At 37.3% G+C, this 22,912-nt stretch overlaps 1 protein-coding gene across 3 annotated transcripts in view; it reads left to right on the top strand.

The window, feature by feature from the left end:
* CDKAL1 (CDK5 regulatory subunit associated protein 1 like 1) overlaps positions 1-22,912 on the top strand; it is a 415,077-nt gene that overhangs the window by 179,186 nt on the left and 212,979 nt on the right. For all 3 annotated transcript variants that reach the window (XM_062569910.1, XM_062569908.1, XM_062569909.1), the window contains one exon: positions 4,059-4,162. In XM_062569910.1, coding sequence (XP_062425894.1) covers positions 4,059-4,162 — 104 coding nt within the window. The remainder of the gene's footprint in view (positions 1-4,058; positions 4,163-22,912) is intronic.

Raw genomic sequence — 22,912 nt, 5'->3', positions numbered from 1 at the left:
CTTGCTGGAGAATTCCCCTTCGTCAGAGCGAATGCTCATTTTCTCCAAATTCCCAGCAGTCATTCTCTGCTTGGTTGACAGTGGTCTGAGTGTGTGGCAGCATGGGCATGCTTGAATTCTTATACTGGAAAAGTGGAATTGAGGTTGGCTTACTAGGGGAAAAGAAAACTACAGATACTCAATTACACTTGTGGTTTGGTTGAAATACATGTTTTCAAGGATAGATAGTTCCCAAATATGCGTAAAGTGGTTAGTTCAGCATTTTTACAACAAATATTTAAAATCTGCATATTTGTTAGACAGCTATAGCATGAAAATATTATTTTTTCCAGGTTAGAATTAACAAATATGCTGCAAATAGGATTTTGGATAGGATCTTTCTGAGTATTTGCCTAGGCGGCAACTCTGAAGTTATAGAGGAGACTAATTTTATGTTCTTTCCTATAAATATGGCTAGATACTGGATTTTCTTCTGCTGCTTCTAGATACTAGACTGTAGAGAGAAGAGGCAGTGAGAAATGAATCAGAAGCTGGTAGGTTTTGTAGAGAAGAACGTTATTTGAAGAGATTAAAGTGATCTTCAATTTTCAGAGATTAATAACTTCAGTACTCTAGTATTCCTTCTTCTATAAATTAGTACCTAAATTAAGAAAAAAAATACATACCTTGAGAAATATGTAATATATACTCTATATTATATCATATGATACGGTATACCGTGAAAATATAAACAACAGTTATCATTTAATTTAGATTTTATTTTTTTCATGGCTGTTGCTTTGTGTCCTTTCTTCAGGGATAAAGGTGATCCGTATCTTCTTAATACTATGTTCAGAGCAAAAATACATGTTAATACATTCACATGCATATATGCGCAAACACACTTTGAAAAGAAGTTGAAAAACAAAGCACCCAAAATGCTGTTAAGTAGAGAGTTTTAATCTTTTATTAGCACATAGAAGTTGGAGCAGTTTGACAGGGGCCATGTTGGCAGCCTGCAGAAAGATTGTCATCTCAAACCTGCCTCAGACAGATTGCTTATATTAATATAACCTTTTAATTATGGTAATGAGGGAAAAAGGGTGGCTTATGGGGAATATGAAATTTCTTTCACAACTTCAGCAAAAGGGGAAGAAGCAAAGTCTGTTTAGTGCACCAGTCGTCTTTGTGATATGATGCAGAATGTGAAATGAGACTTCTCTGGCACTCTTAGGACTGTGATTAAAAGTCAAAAGCAGAAGACGCTGTTGCTGGAGTCATTGGACAGAATTGTTTCAAGTCAAATCTGCTTTTGAAGACCTGTTAAAAATAACAAGATAACTGATAAAGTCATTTTCTTGGAGTAAAACAGTTAGTTTTACTAACTAGTAATTAGTACAAGTATCAATATAGTACACCAAACTTCTGAATGCTAGTTTTAAAAGAGCAGACACCTCTACCACGCATTTGATTTTATATTCCCTTTAAATGAAAGCAGAACTGAAAAAACAACTAGGGAACTAGAGAAAGCCAACTGTAGGTGAGACTAGGGCAGCTACTTTTTTTTTTTTTTTTTTTTTTTAATGAACGCGGGTATCTGAATGCTAGAGGATTTCTGATTGTGCCGCCAGAATTATTATAGCGAATGCAGAACTTTAACATTTGCTTCTGCTGCTTTCTTGAGCTGCTGCAATGCAGCAACAAACCACTTGCTTTAGGGGTTTTACAGGGTGATGTATAAATACGACATGAGCTTTAATCGGGTTGCTTATAAAATGCCCTTGTGAAGATGTAGGAGTTTGCCTGTGATGTTTTGCCATAGCAGCATTTTCTTTCAGCAGTTTGGGAGCCAGGCTGTTTACGACACGTTCGGTATTGCTCTTTAGGCTGCGACAGTGTGCATCAGCAGTCCCCAGCGCCTCTCCTGAGCGGCCGTGCGGAAGCGCGCTGGCTTGGCTTACTGAGCGATGGGGAGGGAAGGAGCGCGACAGTAAGATGTTTGCACGGGAGCCTTTTCACTAGTGGCGTGTTGGGTCGGGTGGAGAGATGCCCTTAACGAAATAAAAGTGGAAAATAGAAAGGGATGCTTTGGAAGCCTGGAAGAATTGAAGGAGTGGGAAGGAGAATCAGGGAGGAGAGCCAGGAGGAAAAATGAGTGCCCTGTGGGGCTGGGAGGGAAGCCCTTCGTGGCCTGCTTCAGCCAGCCAGCGACACAGCAGCGAACACTTACACAGATCAAATATAGACTAATTATCTGCTTATGCTGTCTTTATTCAAGTCCTGCTCTATTGGACGTGCTTTAAATATTGCGTAATGAAAGATTTTTGATTTGTAAAAGAATGAGAAGATATGTAAAATGATCTGACAAGTGATGAATAAACTATCTTTGAGTGTGGAATCACTTCCTTGAAGCAGGTTACAAATGTTCAGGTTTGGTGTGGAATGTTTTTTGGGTTTGTTTGTTTGTTTTTAACCTTTTTTTTTAAACATTTTTAATTCCAAATAGAATAATCTCATTGCTGCTATCAAGCAATATCTGTTCAGTTTTCTGATATAAAGTAAGTTCTTCTGGTGCGAGAAAAGGTTCTTCTGACAAACAATAAAAGTGTTTTACATAAATAAAACAATACATAATTTGTGACATTGACTAGCAAGGGAAATCAGGAACTTCCTTGGTGTCCTCTGACAGAAAGTAAGATCTGGTTGGCACAGATGGTTTCAGGGCAAAGTTGATGTGCAACGGCAGGAAGACAAACCGGAGACCTGTCCCATGTTCTGCTCTTCTCAAGCAGTATACTAGTTGTGCAAACAAGATATAAGTAATGTGAGGGGAATCTGTGTAACAGAAAACCGTTAAAATTTGCAAAACACTAATTACATCGCCATGGAGCTGCCAGACACAGTAATAGAAGACAAGACAATATTCAGGTGGTAAAGACAGTCTTGTAGCTGATGACTTCTCCTTCGGAAACTAAAGGGCATTATACCTTTTTATTATTGTTTTTAAAGTTCTGTAATAGTACTCCTGTAATTTAGCCTTTCCTGGCATCCAGCTGCTTTATTTTATTGAAGCTGTGCCTTTTTGATTGTGAAAATGAACATAATTTAAGATCTTTTAACAACCATGAAGATGAGAAGCAATTGCTTTTTGGAGGAAAAAAATAAAAAGAAAAAATGTTTATCTGCCTTAACGTTAAAAAGATCGTAGGGTAATATCAGCTTTAAAAAGGGGAAATGGGGCGAGGGGGAAAAGTACAACAAACTCCTTTTAAAATTCTGCTTATTGCATTCATAGCACTGCCAGAATCCAAAGACTAATCCAAGAAAAACTTGCCAGGAGTGGTGTGTGTTTTTTTCTTCTTTTTTTCTTCTTTTTTTTCCCCCTCCTTCTGTCCTCTTACATTGAACTAATCTGTCTTTACTACACCATCAGGTAAATTAAAAACATTCACATTGTTCCATTTTTTCATGGGAATTTTTCATAAGCTCCCCAGTCTCTTGTGCTAAGCTGTCTTCCCAGTTGGTGATTTTGACTTCATTATGTTATTTATGTTGTTTATACAAGACAAATGAGGGAAGGAAAAATAAACTGAAAATATATTTTCAAAAATATCAATTATTTTAAAAGTCTATAATGGTCTTTCATGTCTTTTTTTTTTTTTCTTGTTCAGATTGTTTAGATATTAAAAAAAATGTTAGTTTTATGCACCGGTATTTTCAGTAATGGGGGACTACAATTTTGGAGATTTTTCTTTAATAGTGAACCGTATTTTATTAAAAATTAACACTAATAATTAACTCATATTTCTGAAAAGATGTAAATTTCTACTTAAGGAGTTTTCTACACAGTTTTCGCTCATTTTTTCAACATCTGTATAGACGTGAAGGATACTTTAAGAAAGTAGGAGGGCAAAATGCACTTCAGAGTAGTTTTAGTTTATTGATTTTTAAAATGGAACAGTTCTGTATTTCTGTCATAAATATAAAAGCTAGTTTTTCCCAAATGTACTTAATGAATATAGCGGTGCTTGTAAAGGTTTTCTTGGCTAGAAACTGAAATATTTTCATTTTCTAAACAGGTGTCTCAATGCGTGTACCTACTGCAAAACCAAGCATGCCAGAGGAGATCTAGCAAGTTATCCCATTGAAGAACTAGTGGACAGAGCCAAACAGTCTTTTCAAGGTGAGTGTTTTTATCACTACAATAGAAAACAGCCTCTGAAGTGTACCACGTCTTATTTCCACACATCATCATCTTGATGTGGCTCTGTTACAGTACTGGTGTTCTTAGCATGTCACGATGGTGTCTGGTTTTGCTTCCACAGTATAAAACCATGCTTTGATTAGGTCATGTATCACTCTTCAAAAACAGTAATTTACCACAAGCAGTATTTCATTTTTATTTTATTGTTGCTCAAGTGAAATTCCATTGAATTGTTTCTCATGATGGGAATACTGTAATATTTGGTCATTTTCCTCTATCCCTGTTTTCTTAAAAAGGCGGGCAGTAATTTTTCTTACTCAAATGAGATTCAGTTTCCTTTGTAACAGGTAGTGTGGGGCTTATTTGCTTTAACATGCTTATCTGCTTTTCAAGCATTACAGTACTTTGTACTTGTATCTGGCTAAAACTCCTGTGTATGTTAAAACACCGTTATTTAACCTTAATATTTGTTCCTTGCATCTAAATTTGCCTTTCTTTGAAAGATACAATTTTCAAATATTGCCTGTGTTGATTTCTGATGCACTGTTCATAAAGGAACAGGCATAGATTCTTGTGCTTGTCTACCATGTTGAAAGATTATACATATATTAACACATAAGAGAGAGACATAATTCAGGTATAGCATCTCCTTCCATCTTTGAATTACAGTTGTAGTAATAAATGCAGTATGTGATGTCAAACCCTCTGTGGCATGTACAGACCGCACATGCATTGGCTCATGGGTCTGAGAATGTTGCAACTATTCTAGCAACAGGTAGGGCTCTAACACTTCAGCATGTTTTAAAATCCTTATTTAGGGACCCTAGATGAACCCTATTCAAGCCCATGATGAACTTCAACCTGTTCCTTTTAGTAGTATACAAAAAAGAATTATTTTCCAATTCAAAGCTCACATTTACGAATTCTGTTCTACATTATCCACACAGAAACCTCTCATTTAAGATTGTAAATACTTTTTTTTTAAGATGTTTGTTAGAACCTTGTTGTCTTGTAAGCCACACTCCTTTCTTCCTTCTGTGCAACTTGTCAGTAATCAACACAAATTTTCTTCTACTGCTTAGATTTGTAGAGTTAACACAGTTGTTCCTGTGAATTAGATCATCTGTTATAATAGGCAGAAATCCTGTCATGTCTCAGAATTCCTTTTTTTAATAGGACAAGCTTCTAACACCTGTATGTCTATAATGATATGCTCAGTAACTGAAATACAAGATGTATAAATACACTTACTACTTTGGTGGGGAGCGGTTGCAGAAACATCTCTTAGAAGTTTACAAGTTCTCAGTAGTATTAAGATAGGTGATTTTGAAATCAGTGAGTAATCAGTATGCAGAAGAAAAGCAACAATCCCTGATGATAGGGAGATACGTAGCTAAAAGAGACATAATGTATTATTGTTCTTTGGTCCAGTTATAACTCTAAAGTACTTTTATTAATAGCAAAAGATGGTATCATTCTAGTTGTGTTAATATATGCCTGTAGAAACATTATAAACTTACCTGGAGTAATTCAGCAAAGCAATATGACAGAGAAAGGGAAAAGAAAATATGGTTAATACAGTTACAGAGGTTAACTATTTAAATTTTATTTGGATGTATTGTCTTGAATGAAAAAAAATCAGACTTACTTGTTACAGTTATGTGACTTAAAGTCCCCATTAAATTAACATAAAGATGTACTTACATGGTACAGCAAGAAGGAAAACTCCCTTTTTTTCTTTTGTTTTTGTGGGCAATAAATGTGAAATTTTTGTAGGCATTTTGAACTTGAAATGTTGTACTTTTTGTCTGAAAGTTCAATAATTCAATTCATCTGTTGTACTGTGGCACCTATTATAAATATTGGCTCTCTTAAAATAACTTGATTTCTAATGGAAAAACTTACCCTTAAGCTATTGTTTTTTAAATTTTTTTCAAGAAATACTGTGACGCGTCTCTCAGCAGGCATCTCCAGGGAGTTCTCTTCTTATTTGGCCGAACACTAGTACCTTTGTTAGAGGAAATAAGGAAAGAAACAAGTATTGAGCTGTAAAATTACAGGCTTTGCCTCCAGCTTTCACGTATTCAGTAACACTCATGAAATAGTTGGATACTAAGTTTGCAGTGTCTAGAGAATTTATTACTGTCAGTTTGCTGCAGCTGGGCTTCAGAAACTCTTCATCAATCCAGTGAAAGACTAAGCAATTCAAATTCATTATTAAAGTTGTTGCTGAGTTACTGAACAACAGTCTCTTCAACAGTCGCTTCTGTTTTCTCAGAAGATATGTTGCTGAAGCCCTAGTGAAAAATAGAGGTGCAGATGTGTGATGAAAAGTGTTTCCACTTTGGGATTATTCATGCGAGAACTAAAGCATCTTAGAAGAACAACAGCTAAACACTATGTGATGATTTTGCGTAACTGCATGATCAGGTCACATAAGAAAAGGAAAATTAGTGTAATTTGCAGTGCTTTGTACATGTATAGCCTTACAGTACACAACTTGATAGGCACCAAAGGTGGGACGTTTCAATTACAGAACACACTGAAAATGATTAGAACTGTATTTAAGGATGTTTTGTTAAAGTTCCTTTTTGCATCTCAACATGAAAAAAGAAACCCTCTAAAATGCTTTATGCCGGTGATCCTACTTTGACAGGACTGCAGTTGGCTTCTGACAGCCAACAGTATGTTGGCGGTACAGGCTTCAGGGTATTCAAATACTCCAGTTTTTCTTCATCCGCTTCTGTACTGCTGCACCTAGGTGGGCTGTCTCTACATGGCAGAGCTTTCTAAAGCTGTCGGACATGTAGTGTTACTTGTCTCCTAGCCGTTTCAAGTGGTCAGTGGTCCAACCTAGGTCAGCTAATAATATATTAGCAGAATATTAATGCTAATAATGATACATGGGTGATAGCAGCTGCTAATGGTAGTGCCTTGCAGTCATGGTTCTTGATGCTTGACTCTAAGATCACTTCTGAAGATTTTTGAAACCGTAGAGCTTTTTTTTGGTCAAAATTTAGTTCTGTGGCTTTATTTAGATGTTTGTCTTTGAAAGATTTACATAGTTTGCATAGATAAGCAGGTATTTATTCAGATGTATTTTAGGACCCAAACCATTTTTGGGGGTCTATGTTACAGTTTATAAAAAACAGTATTTAATACTGCCTTGAAAGTGATGACTAGATGACAAGAGATGAGAAAATTGTTAAGAAAACCAAAGATCTTGCAATTTACGTGCATGCTCAAAATATTTTTGCAAGCCTAAACTTGATTTAAATCAACTGATTGAAAAAAAAAAGGAGTTGAAATCATCCTGGTTGAATATATACCAGTCTGTGTCTTGTACATTTTCAGCCTTTGAAATAAGATTAGTTTCTGTATTTTATTCCTGTATTTTAAATTGAATATAATCATTAACTGCACACAACAAATGTGTTACAGGTTTCTAGTATATGCTACATACTTTCTTGCTTTGAACTAATTTTCTATTAATTATTTTATATATGTTAAGGATTACTGAAATTGAGTTTGTGTGCAGACTTTCAGTAGGTTTATGTCTTCTGACTACTATAGTAGTTTTGAAGTTAATTAACAACAACTTTAATGATTCACAAAATTTCACAAAATAATTTATCTAAAGTGGAAATGAGCATATAGAATTTTTAACCTTTTTAACTTTAGTTTTTGTGTCAATTTCAACTTTTAATAGTTATTTCATTTTTTTGCATGGGCAGCCTTGTTGAATCAAATTGTATAACAGATTTCTGTAAGACAGTTAGTAAAAGACAGTATTCCTAACAAAGGTAAAGTGATCTTTAAGTAAAGAACAAATGTCTTTTGTAAGAGTATTTGTGCAAAGAGGTTTGCTACAGTTGATAGCACAGCACTTTCTTTGTGTCATCGATTTAGTGCTGTATTTTTTCAAAATTTGCTGTATCATGTTCAGTGCTGTATTTTAGGAACTCGTGCTTGCAGTTGTGAGAGCGTTCCTTCTTTCCTTCCAAAATCTGTGGGCATAGATTATGTGTGACAATGTGTTTTTACTTAGTACGTGAAGTGGCAGGCTGGAGTGGCTGCTGCTGGTGAACATGGTTCCAAGAGATGCACAAGTTAAACGAAGCTTGTGCTTTAAATGCTGTGCTGAGTGGTGTCCTGGGATAGCTTTGGCCGAATTGCAAGACTTTAAATTGATTTCCTCCCCCCCAATGGAATTTTATTGACCATGAAAAAACGTATAGCTGATATTGCTACCTGGTGGTTTGTAAACCTGACCTTTTGCGAGAGACTTTCTGGGCAAAGATAGTACTTTATATTGCCAATTTTTTTTGCTAGTTCAGCAAAGTAACTTAAAAATAGAAATAATTTTATGGAATCTTTTCATCGTAGCTTAGCATGAAAAACTCCTGCTTGTATCAGTACAAAACTATACTTCTTTAGCATTGCCTTCCTGTCACAAAAGGCAGAGAATATGCTGCTATTAAAATATAAGTTGTGTAATTATTACAATATTAGCTTATTTTACGGTAGCAGCCAGGGAGCTCAAATGAGTCAGGTCCTGTTGTGAAACATCATATCCATATTCTCAAGCTATGAGGAACAGTTGCTTTTGGATGAATAATTGCAATGGTAAAATATAATTTATTTTTGTTCCATTATTTATATGATGGGTCCCCTGGCGTGTGTGGTGTTGAATTCTGAATAATGTTTCTGTTCATGAAATCTTAGGAGAAAATGTAACAGTGCGAAGTAGAGGAGCTATTTAAAGGAAGATGCTGAGTTTCAACTTTCTTTCATCAGCAGTCTTTAGCAATTATCCTTATCTTACAGATTTTGAAGTGTTGAGAGTTTAAAGGAAACTAACGTTAAATATTTCTTTCTCTACAGTTATCGCTATAAATAGATATTTCTGCCTAATGATAGGGTTGAATTTTATATAATGTGACTGGTTTCCAAAGCTTTTCAGATTGCTGTGAGCCTGGTTAAGCCTGTCCGTCTGTAGCAGTGCTGAGGTGTTGCCAAGACCCTCTTTATGAATTCCTCGCTGTGTATCCTCCTGCGCCGCTAGCACGAAGCTCGCTCTGCACGTGAGTTTTGGAGCAGTTTCCATTCATGTAAGGGCAAATGCTAAATCTTGGCTACGCCCTCCGTTTCCCATTCATTGGCCGCAGTGGTCCAAATTAGGACGGTCAGGCTCCAAACCTCCAAGCGGAGGACTCGCTCTTTTTACGTGCCCCGAGCTCGGTCGGGGGGCTGAGAGTGGGCTCGTGTCCTGGGCTCGCTTTCCCGGAGCGGCCGAGGCCGCGGGGAGAGGGGAGAGCCGTCGCCTCTGCCGGGCTCCCCTGGTGCAAGGGCGAGACTCGCGCAGAGCACGGGCTCGCGGCCGGGCGCTGGCAGCCAGTTTTAGCAGTTTAAACGTCGCCTTGCTAATGGTCCTGAGCATGCACCAGGGAAGCTATCGTAAGGAACTAGTTTTAATTCCTTGTTCACTGATACTTTGACCTTCTAATGTCAAGTTTTGTGTCTAGTAAGTACATGTATGCATTCTACCCGTCCTGTATTTTTTATTATGTGGTTTAACAGCATTATCTTATTGTTTGCTTGTGCTGCTTTGTCCTAAATTTTATTCACCGGTTTCTGCAGTGCTCCTAAAAGAAAGCTAACTCTTCTCCCATACTAGGTATATGATGAAGAGACTGCTGAAAACTTGTTGGAAAGCAAATTGAATGCAAACTTCATTTACTTTTTCGAATCCTTTTCTACCACTCTTCTGTGATAGTGGGGTTTTCCATATCTCTCACAAATTTGCGTCCTAACCAGCTCTGCTAGACATAGTGTTTCCTAATCATTTGCTTATTTTTAGGGGAGGGAGGAGAATGAGGACAGTATTTTTTCTAAGATAAGCCTTCATCTCTGTCAGCCTTTTTACAGATTTCTGGGCAGAAGCCTTAAAAGTCTGATTTGACTTTTTTGACTCTAATTTGAAGTTGCATTCCAGTGAGCTTGAGTTGCTGTATTTGAGGCACTTTGATAAACAACTTGTCTTTCTTCTTTTGTGCTTTTTGGCTACAGCTAAAGAACTAGGGTTTTTTGTTGTTGTTAAGTTTATTAAAATTCCTTCTGTATTGTCTTCTGTGTCTTATGTATGTTTAGGTTTTGGCTGCTGACTTTCCTAATGCACAGAATATTTGGGCCAAGATAAATATTTTGGTACCAGCTTGTTATTTCTTGGAGTTATATTAGGGTAGCATAATAAATTAGTTTTTCATGGCCACATATAATGTTTTTTTAATGAATCTGAAAGAAAAAGATATATTTACATTCTTTCAGTAGTGATCAGAAGCAGTGACTTCAGGTAAGTGAAATGACGTTTTTTCTGGTCTGACGGAAGGTGTTACTTCTGTCCTCCACTCCCCTCTGTAATTTCTCAAAAACTGTATTAAAGCAGTGAGTTTCCTCTTATTTCAGGCATATTTACAGTAACATTTTTCACTTGTACATTTAAAAAAATTCTCTTTTATATTTGCATATTAGTCCTGAAAGGCAGCAGTATATTTACAATTGTTTGATTTCCACTTAGATATGTTCTTGCGTTTAGCATTAGTGAAGAAATAATTTCCTTTATTAATTTCATAATGTTCAAATATATTTAGGGGGTTCTTATGCTGTTACTTTATTTTATGAAACAACAGTTGCATAAAAAAAACATTACTTCTCCACAGGTTTTTGCTTGGTCTTTTGCAGTTAGATTTTAAGTCACGTTCTAAAATGGCCAAATGAGAACTGGCTTTGATCCTAAATCTCATGTAGTCATTCTAACGCATCAATTTTTTTGATTGGATTTAGCTTTTCTGATTCTCTATCAGTTCAGTTCATGCACAATGCTGTCAAAAGTATCATCTAACATTGGGAGTGAAATAGGGTTACATTTGGTAGCTTTAAAACCTGGCTGTAGAGAACTTGGATCCTTCTGTATGCCAGTTTCTTGAGTTACAAGGAAGACTTGATGATACTCTAAAAATAGCAGGATTCATGGGATTTCAGAATTAAAACTATATGTTCTTTTGTAGTTCCAAGCACCCCAGAAGGAATGAAATACTAAGCTAAAGGAAAACAAACATATTCTTTTTTTTTTTCCCCCCACAAACCTAAGTCTTTTTTTGATGTTATATGAATAGGGAATTACAGGTAAGGGTTTGTGAAACATAAATTTTGAAGAGTGTGTCAGGCACTCTCAAGAAATACCTCCAGCTCCCTTTATTCCTGCAGTTTTCTGCCTCTTGATTGTGTCAACAGAGGTGGTCTCAGGGCTGCGGGTGTCACTTTAGTAGTATGCTTGACAGTCTAACTGGGCAAACAGTTGAATCAGCCGAGCTGAGAGAGAGGAGTTCAAGATTCATACAAAAATTTTTATCTCCTAAATTCGGGTATCGTGAAGTTTACTGTCTGTGGGGGACCAGCAGCCTGCTGGCCAAACAGGTCCTTGAGCTGTCAGCAGACACTTCCCGTTACTGAAGCTTTGCCCTTCAGATGTGCCGGCTTTGGTGACGCGGTAACGCAAGTGCTGCTTAGCAGGCACTTGTCACACAAGGAGACGTGCACTGAAAGCTCTGAACATTTACTTAGCTCCTGGCTGATCATAGTTTGACTTTTTTTTCCCGGGAAAAGCGGATCTGAAAGTGATGGTAAAAGTACTAACGTGAAAGCATTCCCTTTAAAACCATTCTCAGTAGTTTGGCGGTAATGTGACTTTCGCTTAAATTGGACGTACAGCGCTTGCTCTTACTGCAGCAATGGGAGAGTTGAAGCTGTATTAATTTATATCTGCAACAACCTGAATTAGATGAAAGCTTTGTTCTTGTTGACTTTGAATTATATATAAATCTGATTCTTGTTTTCTTTTTCATTTTTGATCAAATGGTATGTGAAGTTATCTTACTTTTATTAGCCCTATGTAAAATACACTTTCCAGGCTATCTGCAAGTTCTTTATTTTCTACTACAGCAAGCTGATGAAAATGTTGGCATATACTTGTATGTTTGTCATCTTTTTACACAATTGTTCATGAACCACTTTCCAAGAGAAAATTAATACCTCTGCAATAAAGACTTTGTATTGCAAACCTGTTAGCTAGAACTGTCTTGTTTCTGTCCAGTTTGTTCTAGATTTTTGGCATATTTGCAGTGTATTATGATACACAGTCAGTCCACTGCTTTCAGAAAGCCTCAGACTTACTGCACATGCTGTGTAATTAACTTACACATACAGAATAAATTTGATGCTGTTAGAATATGTTGTTGAAGACTGATCACTTTGTATTGCACTTGAAGTATATCTGCTGATACTGCCATGGAAATATTAAACCTGCTGCTCATGTGCCTTCTGGCCACAAAGGACTTTTCTGAGACTTACAGCGTGCCACTGTGTTTTACAGAGGTGTTAGGGATCAGCACAAGTCTCAGAATTAGTTTGTTCAAAATTTTGTTAACATTTTCATTATGAGCCTAGGTCATAGCATCTTTGAATTTTAGAGTTGCCTGGTCTTTTCCCCTAATATGGTCTTGCTTTCAATTCCTTATAACTATGTCAAACTTCAACTCTTTAACTGATACTTTTAGTTAATATAATTTGTGAGTTAAGTTAGGGAAAAGATCTTATTTTAGCCAAGTTTAAAAAACAAAAATTATTTATAAGATGAAGTATTACAAGATCTGGAGGCCTTCATGCCTGTTTTGCCTTCAGGTCAGAAATATCTTGGTTTTGTTTTGCTTTCAGTAGATTTTGGCTGCTAGATTTGGTAGACATTGGGCATGCTCCATACTTCAGGCTGATCTTTTTTTCTTTTCTTTTCCTTTCCTTTCCTTTTTTCCCTTTCCTTTTTTCCCTTTCCTTTTTTCCCTTTCCTTTTTTCCCTTTCCTTTTTTCCCTTTCCTTTTTTCCCTTTCCTTTTTTCCCTTTCCTTTTTTCCCTTTCCTTTTTTCCCTTTCCTTTTTTCCCTTTCCTTTTTTCCCTTTCCTTTTTTCCCTTTCCTTTTTTCCCTTTCCTTTTTTCCCTTTCCTTTTTTCCCTTTCCTTTTTTCCCTTTCCTTTTTTCCCTTTCCTTTTTTCCCTTTCCTTTTTTCCCTTTCCCCTCCTCCTTATTGCCAGGTCTGCTGTGCTACTAGGCATTAGAAATGAAGAAGGGAAACCTCTTTCTCTTTTGCTCCACATTTTGTGGTCATCTTCTGGCTTTGCCAGAAGTTCTAGTCTAGTCAGTCTGTTTAATCTTCCATGTTGCAGTGTCCTCTAACACGTGTATGATAAATTAGTTAATTTGCCCCCAAAATGTAAACATGTCACGTTTACGGTACAAATGAATCAGACTAGATTTGGCAAGTATGCAGTATAACGTGCAAAATTGTAATTAGGGGCCCTTTGCCCTGCAAGGGAAAACACTTAGGCACTGTTTGCTGTTTGTATAATTGGAATTTCACTGTTCAGGTGTTCTGTACTTTAAAATGAATGGCTGGGTATGGCCCCAAAGAGCTTGTAATGTAAACATTTGAAAAGAAGTACAGTAGAATAGTATATATAATTGCATTCAGGATAATAAGCAGTTGGTCAATGTATTTACTACCTAGACACTGTCCATAGTCTTACGTGGCATGATCGAGGAATGACTTATTAAGAAAGGGCCAGAAGAAAAATGGTGTAATAACAAAGAATGGTCACTCATTCTGGGAGGAGCTATGCCCCTAAGCAAATGTAAAATTCATGTCCCTGTATAAACTTGCACCATGAGTCAAAGCCTGTATGTACTATATTGCGAGTCTTAAAATACTAATCTCTTCTGTAAAGGGATTATTCTGGCAAATTTGAATAGCTTTAAATGGATCCCTTGGATGCTTTGGGATGATGGTCAGGTCATGGTCATCTGTTCCAAAGTATAAATTTCGTTAATGCAAGTTTTTTGGATTTTCAGAATATTGTCAGTTTAGGATGCTGTATTTTGACTAAGTTGTTGTCAGAAGGAAATAGTCATTGTTCAGAAAAGAACTTGCCAGATGTGTTGGTGCTGTTGCCAAAATATTTCTTAGCACGAGCAGATTATATTTTGTCTCCATCAAACCTGTCTAGCAGTGGTGCTTTTTTATATAAAGTGTCTCTAACTGCAGCATACAGTGTTGGAAAGAGGAATAAAATGTGTGTGAATGCTTATATTGCATGCCTGACTAAGGCTCCTGCAGACAACAAAACTCCACTAATCTCTTAGCTTTGCCAGTTTAAAGAACCTGAGAAGCATATTTAACAAAGGTAGTCCTTTTTGCTTCTTTCAAGGCAAAAAGGGGAGATGTTGGTCACATTTTCTATTTATAATTCATCATTTTAGTCTTCCCATTCCGTTTTACTTTCTTACCTTGATATTTGCACATATGCTGTTTAACTCCTTCATTGGCAATAAACCCTTTTATATTTTAATGCAAAAGTTATATTTTGTTTTTGTTTGATATAAAAGTTTAAAATAAAAGATCCAAAGCAGAGAGATATGCAATTAAAAATACTACCTCACCTTCAGCCTTAAGCTAGGTTCAGTTGTACCCTAAGCAAACATTGCAACTAAAAGAAGCATTTTGTTTCTTTGCCATCTTGGCCCCCTTTCACCCACCTTTGCCTCAGGCCGTCCGTTTCCTTTCTCTCAATCAGTTCCTTGTATGAAGCAGGCTGGGGAACTGGTTGGGGGGTAAAACTGAGTGCCCCACACACCCTGTAGTCTCCCAAACAAGTAACCTCTCCCTAGCCCTGCTTGTTTTAGCCTGGATTAGTTCTCTAGTCTGGTTTAGTTTCATGACTACACAAATGCCTCGGTTAGCACAATGGGGGAAAAAAATAGTGTATATAAAATAGGGAATAAGCAACTGAGGACATAGGAAGGCAGGATTGTTCCTTTTGTCAGCAGTGTTGGCTTCTGCTGGTTAAAAAGTGTGAGCAAAACTGGCTTGAGTGATTAGCACTTGCATCTGGAAAAGGTGCAAAGCAGTGCATGTTTCTTCTTGTAAGACACATATTCCTTGCATATACCTTTGTGATTAGAGATGGCAGAATCTGTCATTCTGGTTTGAATGAAATTTCCTTTTTATCAGAATATAATTTTAATATGGCTTAAAATTAAATGTCTTGCAAAATAGAAAGTAGGAGGAGAGTGAGTGTATTTATATATAAATATATATTTTTTTTCAATGCTCTCTACTCCCAAATGGTGTACAGGACTGGAATTTGAGAAGCTCTGGATTTCAGTGTGGTAATGCTTTAAAGTTCCCCAGCGGGTTTCAAAAGCTGGCCCTTTTTGAGGCAAATGCTTCTTGTAGAGCAGAAGTTGGGCAAGCTGAAGTGCTTTAGCATAGGAGACCTTGAGAAAAAACCGTTCATGTCCCAAAATAGTAGGTCTAGAATCATTGTTTAAATTTCTTAGCTATTTGACTCTACAAAGAAGAAGTAAACCCCATTTATATGCTGATATTGCAGCCTACAGGCTCTTCAGCGGATTCCCACCTGGCAGTGGGACTCCTCAAAGCTGCCATTCTGAAAGCCTGGATTTCCAAGCATCCCAAGCATCAGCTGTAAGAAACCAGCTGACTGGTGGCTTTGGGCTATTTTTACTTGATCTACGGTAATCATAGGTCAAAAACTATATAAAATTATTTAATTCTTTACTGTGCTTAATATCACAAAAATGCATACGTTTTAAAAGCCTAAGTAACTTACAGGCTTTTAAAAATTTATGGTTTTCTTCCTCAATTACTAAATAAGATGTCATTCTACTATGGAATAAAACAATATGATCTTGTGAGACATTGAAAATTGTATTCAGTGCTTTTCAAATAATAAAATAATTAGCATATATCCATATATTTTGTGAATCTGTCTCAAAACAGACTTGCTCGAAAAGATGAACTTTCTTAATTTCAGTCTGTATTTTCACTAAGGTATTAGAAAGATTTTTTAAAACCACTGTTTCAGTGTTTCACCCAACAAGGAATTGTTAGAGTTGCTGCTAAAATTGCAAGGAAAAGCACTGCTGAACTCCATTTAAAAATTTTTAAAAAGTATCGTAAAGTGAACTTTCAGTTCCTAGTTGGTACCTGTAAATGCTATAGTGGTAGAATAGCAGAAACAAAACTGAACTTCAAATCAAGTCATATGTGCTCTTCTGAAAAACAGAGGTACCCTAGCATTAGTGGTTGTCTTGCTGTTTAATATTGTTAGTTATTTTACGATTATGAACAGTACCTTCAATTTACTTTCAAATCATGTTAATGAATGTTAGTATTGAATGTAAATTCTTAGAGGAAAGGTGACAGTTACTATTCCTAGTTACATTTTTGTTAGAAGAAAAGGCACCCACTGAGGTTGATGTTGTGTTAAAAATTTCACAGATCAGGAGGTGTTTATCATGGTTTTATTTAAACCTACCCTATTGCCAATATGAGCATCTCCTTTGTGATTTTTGCTCACTTACACACATTAGAGTTAGTTCTTGGCCGGTTCTATGTCACTTTGACTTTTGCTCTGAATTGCCATGCCTTGAAAATATAATCCAATATGTTTAGTAGATTTATTAACAAAAAGAAGAAAAAGTTTAAAGCTATATAAATTTGGCAGCAAAACAGATGAGGATTCTTAATACTTTCTCATATGATGTTTGGCTACCTTAGAACTTCCTTGGAAGATGATATTTGCTTGAAAACTTGTTTGTTTTATGACAAAGTAATATATATTATATTCCTTCCATGCATATTCAGTGGAGCAACAGGAGAGAAAAAGTTGGATGACATATAGCTTGTAAATTTTATTTACAAGTTTGCATTGTTTGAACTGGACTGTAAAACATGAAGTTTTACACTGCCGTTGGCCACAGCCAGCAGTTGATTAAGCTGGTTTAACCAGAGAGATTAAGCTGTTTTTTTTTTTTTTTTTGAGTATTGAAAGTACAAGCAGTTCAAATTAAAGCATAGTGTATCTTCTTAATTGAGCTCTCTTTCAGGAAAAAATTCTTGCCTGTAATTTGCTTGAAAATAAGAGTTTAGTTTTATGTGGTTTCTTATCCACAGGAGTATTGGAGTTTTTCCACTGTTCTTAATCTACTTGTAAGTATTTGTTCAGTTAGTGGAGCTTGTTCTGTTTCTTTGTTGGTAATGCTTGTTTTGCTCTGTCCTTTGCTTCTGTTTCTGTAAAACCTTGAACAGAAGTATTTCCAAAACATTCTGAGTGTTACCACAACCAACCTTGCATATTATACTGCACTCAGCCACTCACAGTTCTTCTTTGCCCCTCTAAAGATGCCACCATCAGTTTCTACCATAAAAAAGAATATGGTGACCAGAGTCTAAATTGTTAACTAACAAATTAGATGCACTCAGCACCAGACGCTACCAAGTACAGTGTAGACCATCATTATCATGTCCAAAGTTAATTCACCGGAATATTGCAATGATTTATTTTGTTGTTAAGTAGTCTCCTTGTGGAGAGTTTGACCTTCAGGAGAAGCAAGCATAAGCCACTCTGTTCAAATGAAACATCCAGCTCAAAAGTCTGCTCAGGTCTGCTGACTTTTGTTTCTTTGCTGTGGGATTGTGCATACCAGAACCAGAATCTCTCAGCATAAGGTTTACATGCTGCCTTTCAGCGTTTCTGTTTATTGACTTTTTAAATGGTTCATGTCATTTACAAGAATGATGAGTAATGTTAGGTATCTTATCCCGTAAAAGGATTCAAAGCATTAAATGAAACTAGCAAGGCTGGGTTCACAGCAAATTAAAAGAGGATACTTAATCTCATAATGTAGTTAAAACCTGAGAAGCCCCTTTGCACAGGACATTATTGATGTTGAAAGTTTATGTAAGTTCAGAAGAGCTTTAGGGCAAATGCATAGGAGAAGAATCCATTTTCCTTTAATATTAGCAAGCCTCCTCATGGAGTGCTGCAGTTTGCTGAATACTCAGCAAGTATTCAGGGGAAAGGCCATTTTATGATGCCTATATTTATACTCTTCATTAGGTGTCCATTATAGGCAGCGTTTAGAGAGAGGCTAACCCAGTCTTCATTTTATTTTTCCTGTAGCTGTTTCTAAGCTCGTTTTTCAGTGAATATCTAATTCTCCCCATTTTACTTATCTAATGTGTGCATAAGCCTTTTAATATTGTTCTCTACCACTTTTTATAATGAAGGCTCACCTGCAGTGCATGGATTGGTTTTTGCAATGTTGATACTCCTGCTGTTATGTTGTAATATGATTTATAGTAATGCTGTATTTTGCATGTTCATATTGTGCAGTATCCTCATGGCTCAAGTACGTCCTCTCCATATCTAATGCCGGTATAAAATGGAAGCTTTCTGAATTCCTTTAATAGGAAATTAAGAGCTTATCTGATCAGGTCTGAGTTAACTTTATTCTGAAGTGCTTTAAAGTGCTAGATGATTAAGTGAAAAAGGTGTAATTTACAGAAGCAAGACACTTCATCAAACAACTCAACTCACAGCAAATGCCAAGTGTAAACAATCCCTATATTATAAAAAGAAATTGTCTCATCTTGCGTGCCTTATTCACTGAAGTCGTAAGTGAGAGAAAAACCTGTGTGGTGACAAGCCCAATTGTGATAGTGAGAAGGTATCTTATGAAAAAATAAATTTACGTGTTTGGTCCTAGAGATTTGATTGATAACCTGTCATAGTTAGCTACTGTCCCTTCTTTTTTACTTTCCCTTAAGTATTTCCTATTATAGTAAGACCAAAAAAAGTCAATATAAGTTAAAGTATTTTGTAGTAAGTTTGAGGCGTAATGCTGCAGTGGTTGAGACTGCTTATGAAATAACAGTTCAGAAACGGGTTGAAGGATACATCAGATATTCTGCTTTCATGCTGCTCTGGTGTTATCGATCACATTTAATGCAAAGTTAGACTGGTCAGTCAATGCTTCTTGATGTATGACAACCTCTCGTAGCCTTCTGTGGGAAAATAGTATTGTATGGGCCCATTACTTTCTCTTTTTATTGGATGAGACGTGGCTGTAGGGTTTTCTTTGTTGTTGTTTTCATTTTTTTTTAATCTTAAAACTATTTCACATTAACAAGTGTCTGTGCTGCAGTTTTGTTTGTCTTGAAACTATTTCACGTGAACAAATATCTGATTGTTCAAAAATTTAATCTTGTCCTTAAAGTACTACAGAACTTCAAATTTAGGTTTAATTTACACATGCTCTGTGGCTTTTCTAATTGAAAATCCAAACAAATATTCCTTTAAAAGAATATACTCTAATTTCAAGAACACATGTAACTTTTATGCAACTTGGTAAATTCAGACTTTAGACAGAGGTGTTTTTATTCAAGGTGCGTTTATATGTGGAAATAGGTAAGTAGTAATCATGTATAGATAAGTAGTAATCATGTTGAGTGGCACAGAAATATCAGTTCTGCTACATCAGCCCATGAAAATAAGACCTATGATTTGTACAGACATGTGGGACTCCTGATGTGCACACCAGGTTGTCTTGATTGCTTAAACTTACACCTTACTGTGTACATTGTGCTAAAAGTATTGAAATTTGAATTTCAAATATTGCATGCAAACTAGATCTGAAAGATGTCAGTGAGGGTTCCTGATACCCCAGGATCTTTAGGAAGAGGTCTGGTTTACCTCTGAAAACAGGTTGTGCCTGTTTTAATTTAAGTCAATGGTATTTGTGACCCTACTCATGGTTTGCTTTCAGTTGTGGATCCAATGCTCCAAAGGGGGGTGAAAAAAACAACCAACCAACCAACCGAAAAACCCACACTTTTGTTCATAGTTTATTTGTAAACCAGGTCAAATACCCTTGATTAGGTCTCAGCTGGAGCGTAATTTGAATCTTGACAGATTGAACCTAAACAGCAGGCTTTTTCCAGATCAGCCAAAAGATAGGGAGAGAGAAATAAAAGCTATTTCCAGTTCACAAGCAGTACAGCAGTGCTGAATAAATGCGCAACTGTTAATGAATAGCTATTTAAAATATTTACAGGAGGCAAAGAAAAGAAGATTGGCATCCAAGGCAGCTGTGCCAAGGGAGAGTTATTAAAAATAAACATGATAAATGATGTTCAAGTGCTCATATAGCTGTCAAATATCAGAGGTACTTAAAAGTGGGAAGTGTTAGAAGTGGAATGTACTGTGTAGCCATACTGCTAGGCATTGTAAATAAGAATTTTTTTATTTTCCTCAAATTTTTCACAAAACTAATATTTCAGAGATCAAAAGGTGAGAGAGGATCTAATGTATAATATGCAAGAACTTTGAATTTTTTTATACTTTTAATTTACATATGCAAATTGCTTATTGTTTTGTAGGATTAAATTAAATTGGTTCGTATGTTCACATATTTCAAGACTAATTTCTTTGGCCTTGACTTTTAATAAATATATATGATAGTTTATGCTAATAAAAATTATGGATTTTGTTACAGCTCTTGCAGCCTTCTGTATTGAAGGGTGATAGTGATTAAAGCGTAAGTAGATTGTTGCATATATAATAAGCTAGCAAACTTATGTGTTCTGTAGTCGCACAGATTTTGGGGGGTTATCTGGAAAGTATTGTTTTTCAGATCCACTTTCATTTCTGAGTTTAGCTGTCTCAGCTGACTGCAGACTTATTAGCAGACACATTGTATTTTTGTACCTGGCTGTGAAGCTAGTTTCACAGAAACTATCATGCTGTTGACTCCTTTAAAATATCTTACCTATCAAAGTTGTACAGAAATGCAAAGGCTACAGAAAAGATGTCCTTATTTATAGGAGACTGTAGTAGATATCGTATGTCTTTGTGGTGCCTGGATGTTACTTTTGTCCCCTTTCTGAAATTGTTTTCAAAATGAAAAATTATGCTAAGAAAGTACTAATTCACCTGGGCTTAAACTTAAGTTCAGCTCTTGTGTATGATGGATAATCAAAAGTGGAGCATATGTAACTAGAGGCACATTTTTACTGAGATGTTACAGGAACCCAATATAGTACGCGACCTCATTTGCCATCTTGCATGCGTGTGCATCAACTTCTGCCCTTTTGCATTGACATTCAGCATGAGATGGACATGAGCTCAGCTATCTGGACCTCACTTGAGAACAACCTAAGTCAATTTTATATTTGATGTCTTGAGCTTCTAAAGCAGTTCTTAAGTGAAATATATGCTGATATCAGAGTAAAGAGGAAGAAATATGAAAGCACATCTTTGCTTGACCTGTATACACATCTTTAATGATATGAAAATGGTTAAGTGGTTTCCTCTAAAAGTAAGTTTTGAGAAAGTCTACCAGATCCACTGCCTATCATGTTGAGATAGAGTGAGAAGTGCAGTAGTGGAGGAGGAAGTGAGAAAAGAGGGGACCTTCCACCAACCTGAAGATACTGCACCCCTGGAAGCTTGCCTATTTTTTCCAGTTAAATTATTTCATCTAATGATGAAAATTGGTTACCTTTCAGTATGCAATTGCATGGTAACAGTATAGTTTCCTGAAATAGAATCATAGAGTTAAGGTTGGAAGAGAGCTCTGGAGATCATCTATTCCAACCCCCCTGCTCAAGCAGGGTAAAGCATGCTAGAACATGTTAGACAGAGTTGCATCCAGGCGAGTCTTGAAGATCTCCAGAGAAGGAGACTCCACAACCTCTCTGGGCAACCTGGTCCAGGGCTCCGTCACTCTCACAGGGAAGAAATTCCCCCTCACAGTCAGGCAGAACTTCCTGTGCTTCAATTTCTGCCCATTGCCTCTTGTCCTGTCACATGGGACAACTGAAAAGAGTTTGCCCCGTCCCCTTGACACCCTCCCTTCAGGGACTTATACACATTGATAAGATCCCACCTCAGTTTTCTCTTCCCCAGGCTGAAGAGGCCCAGCTCTCGCAGCCGTTCCTCAGAGAGCAGGTGCTCCAGCCCTCTGATCATCTTTGTAGCCCTGTGCTGGACTCTCTCCAGTAGCTCCATGTCTCTCTTGTCCTGGGGAGCCCAGAACTGGACACAGTACTCAAGATAAGGCCTCCCCAGGGCCGAGGGGAGGGGCAGGATCACCTCCCTCCACCTGCTGGCAACACTCTTCAGAAAGCAGCCCAGGATCCCATTGGCCTTCCTGGCCACAAGGGCACATTGCTGGCTCATGGTCAACCTGTCATCCACCAGCACTCCCAGGTCCTTCTCTGCAGAGCTGCTCTCCAGAAGGTCAGCCCCCAGCTTGTACTGGTGCCTGGGGTTGTTTTTCCCTAGGTGCAGGACCCTGCACTTGCCCTTGTTGAACCTCACAAGGTTCCTCTCCACCCAGCTCTCCAGCCTGTCCAGGTCTCTCTGAATGGCAGCACAGACCTCTGGTGTGTCAGCCACTCCTCCCAGCTTGGTATCATCAGCAGACATGCTGAGGAGGCACGCTGTCCCCTCATCCAGGTCACTGATGAAGAAGTTGAACAGGATGGGAGCCAGGACTGAGCCCTGGGGGGCTCCACTAGCCACAGGCCTCCAACTGGACTCTGCACCGCTGACAATGACCCTCTGAGCTCTGCCTTTCAGCCAGTTCTCAATCCACCTCACTGTCCACTCCTCTAACCCACACTTCCTGAGCTTACCTAGGAGGACACTAGGGGAGACAGTGTCAAAAGCCTTGCTGAAGTCAAGGTACACAACGTCCACTGCTCTCCCCTCATCTACCCAGCCAGTCGTTCCATCAGAGAAGGCTATCAGATTG

This window comes from Rhea pennata, chromosome 2, assembly GCF_028389875.1.
Source record: "Rhea pennata isolate bPtePen1 chromosome 2, bPtePen1.pri, whole genome shotgun sequence".
NCBI classification, from domain to species: Eukaryota; Metazoa; Chordata; class Aves; order Rheiformes; family Rheidae; genus Rhea; species Rhea pennata.
The sequence above is the reverse complement of the archived record's forward strand: the minus strand, read 5'-3'. Positions and strand labels throughout refer to the sequence as shown.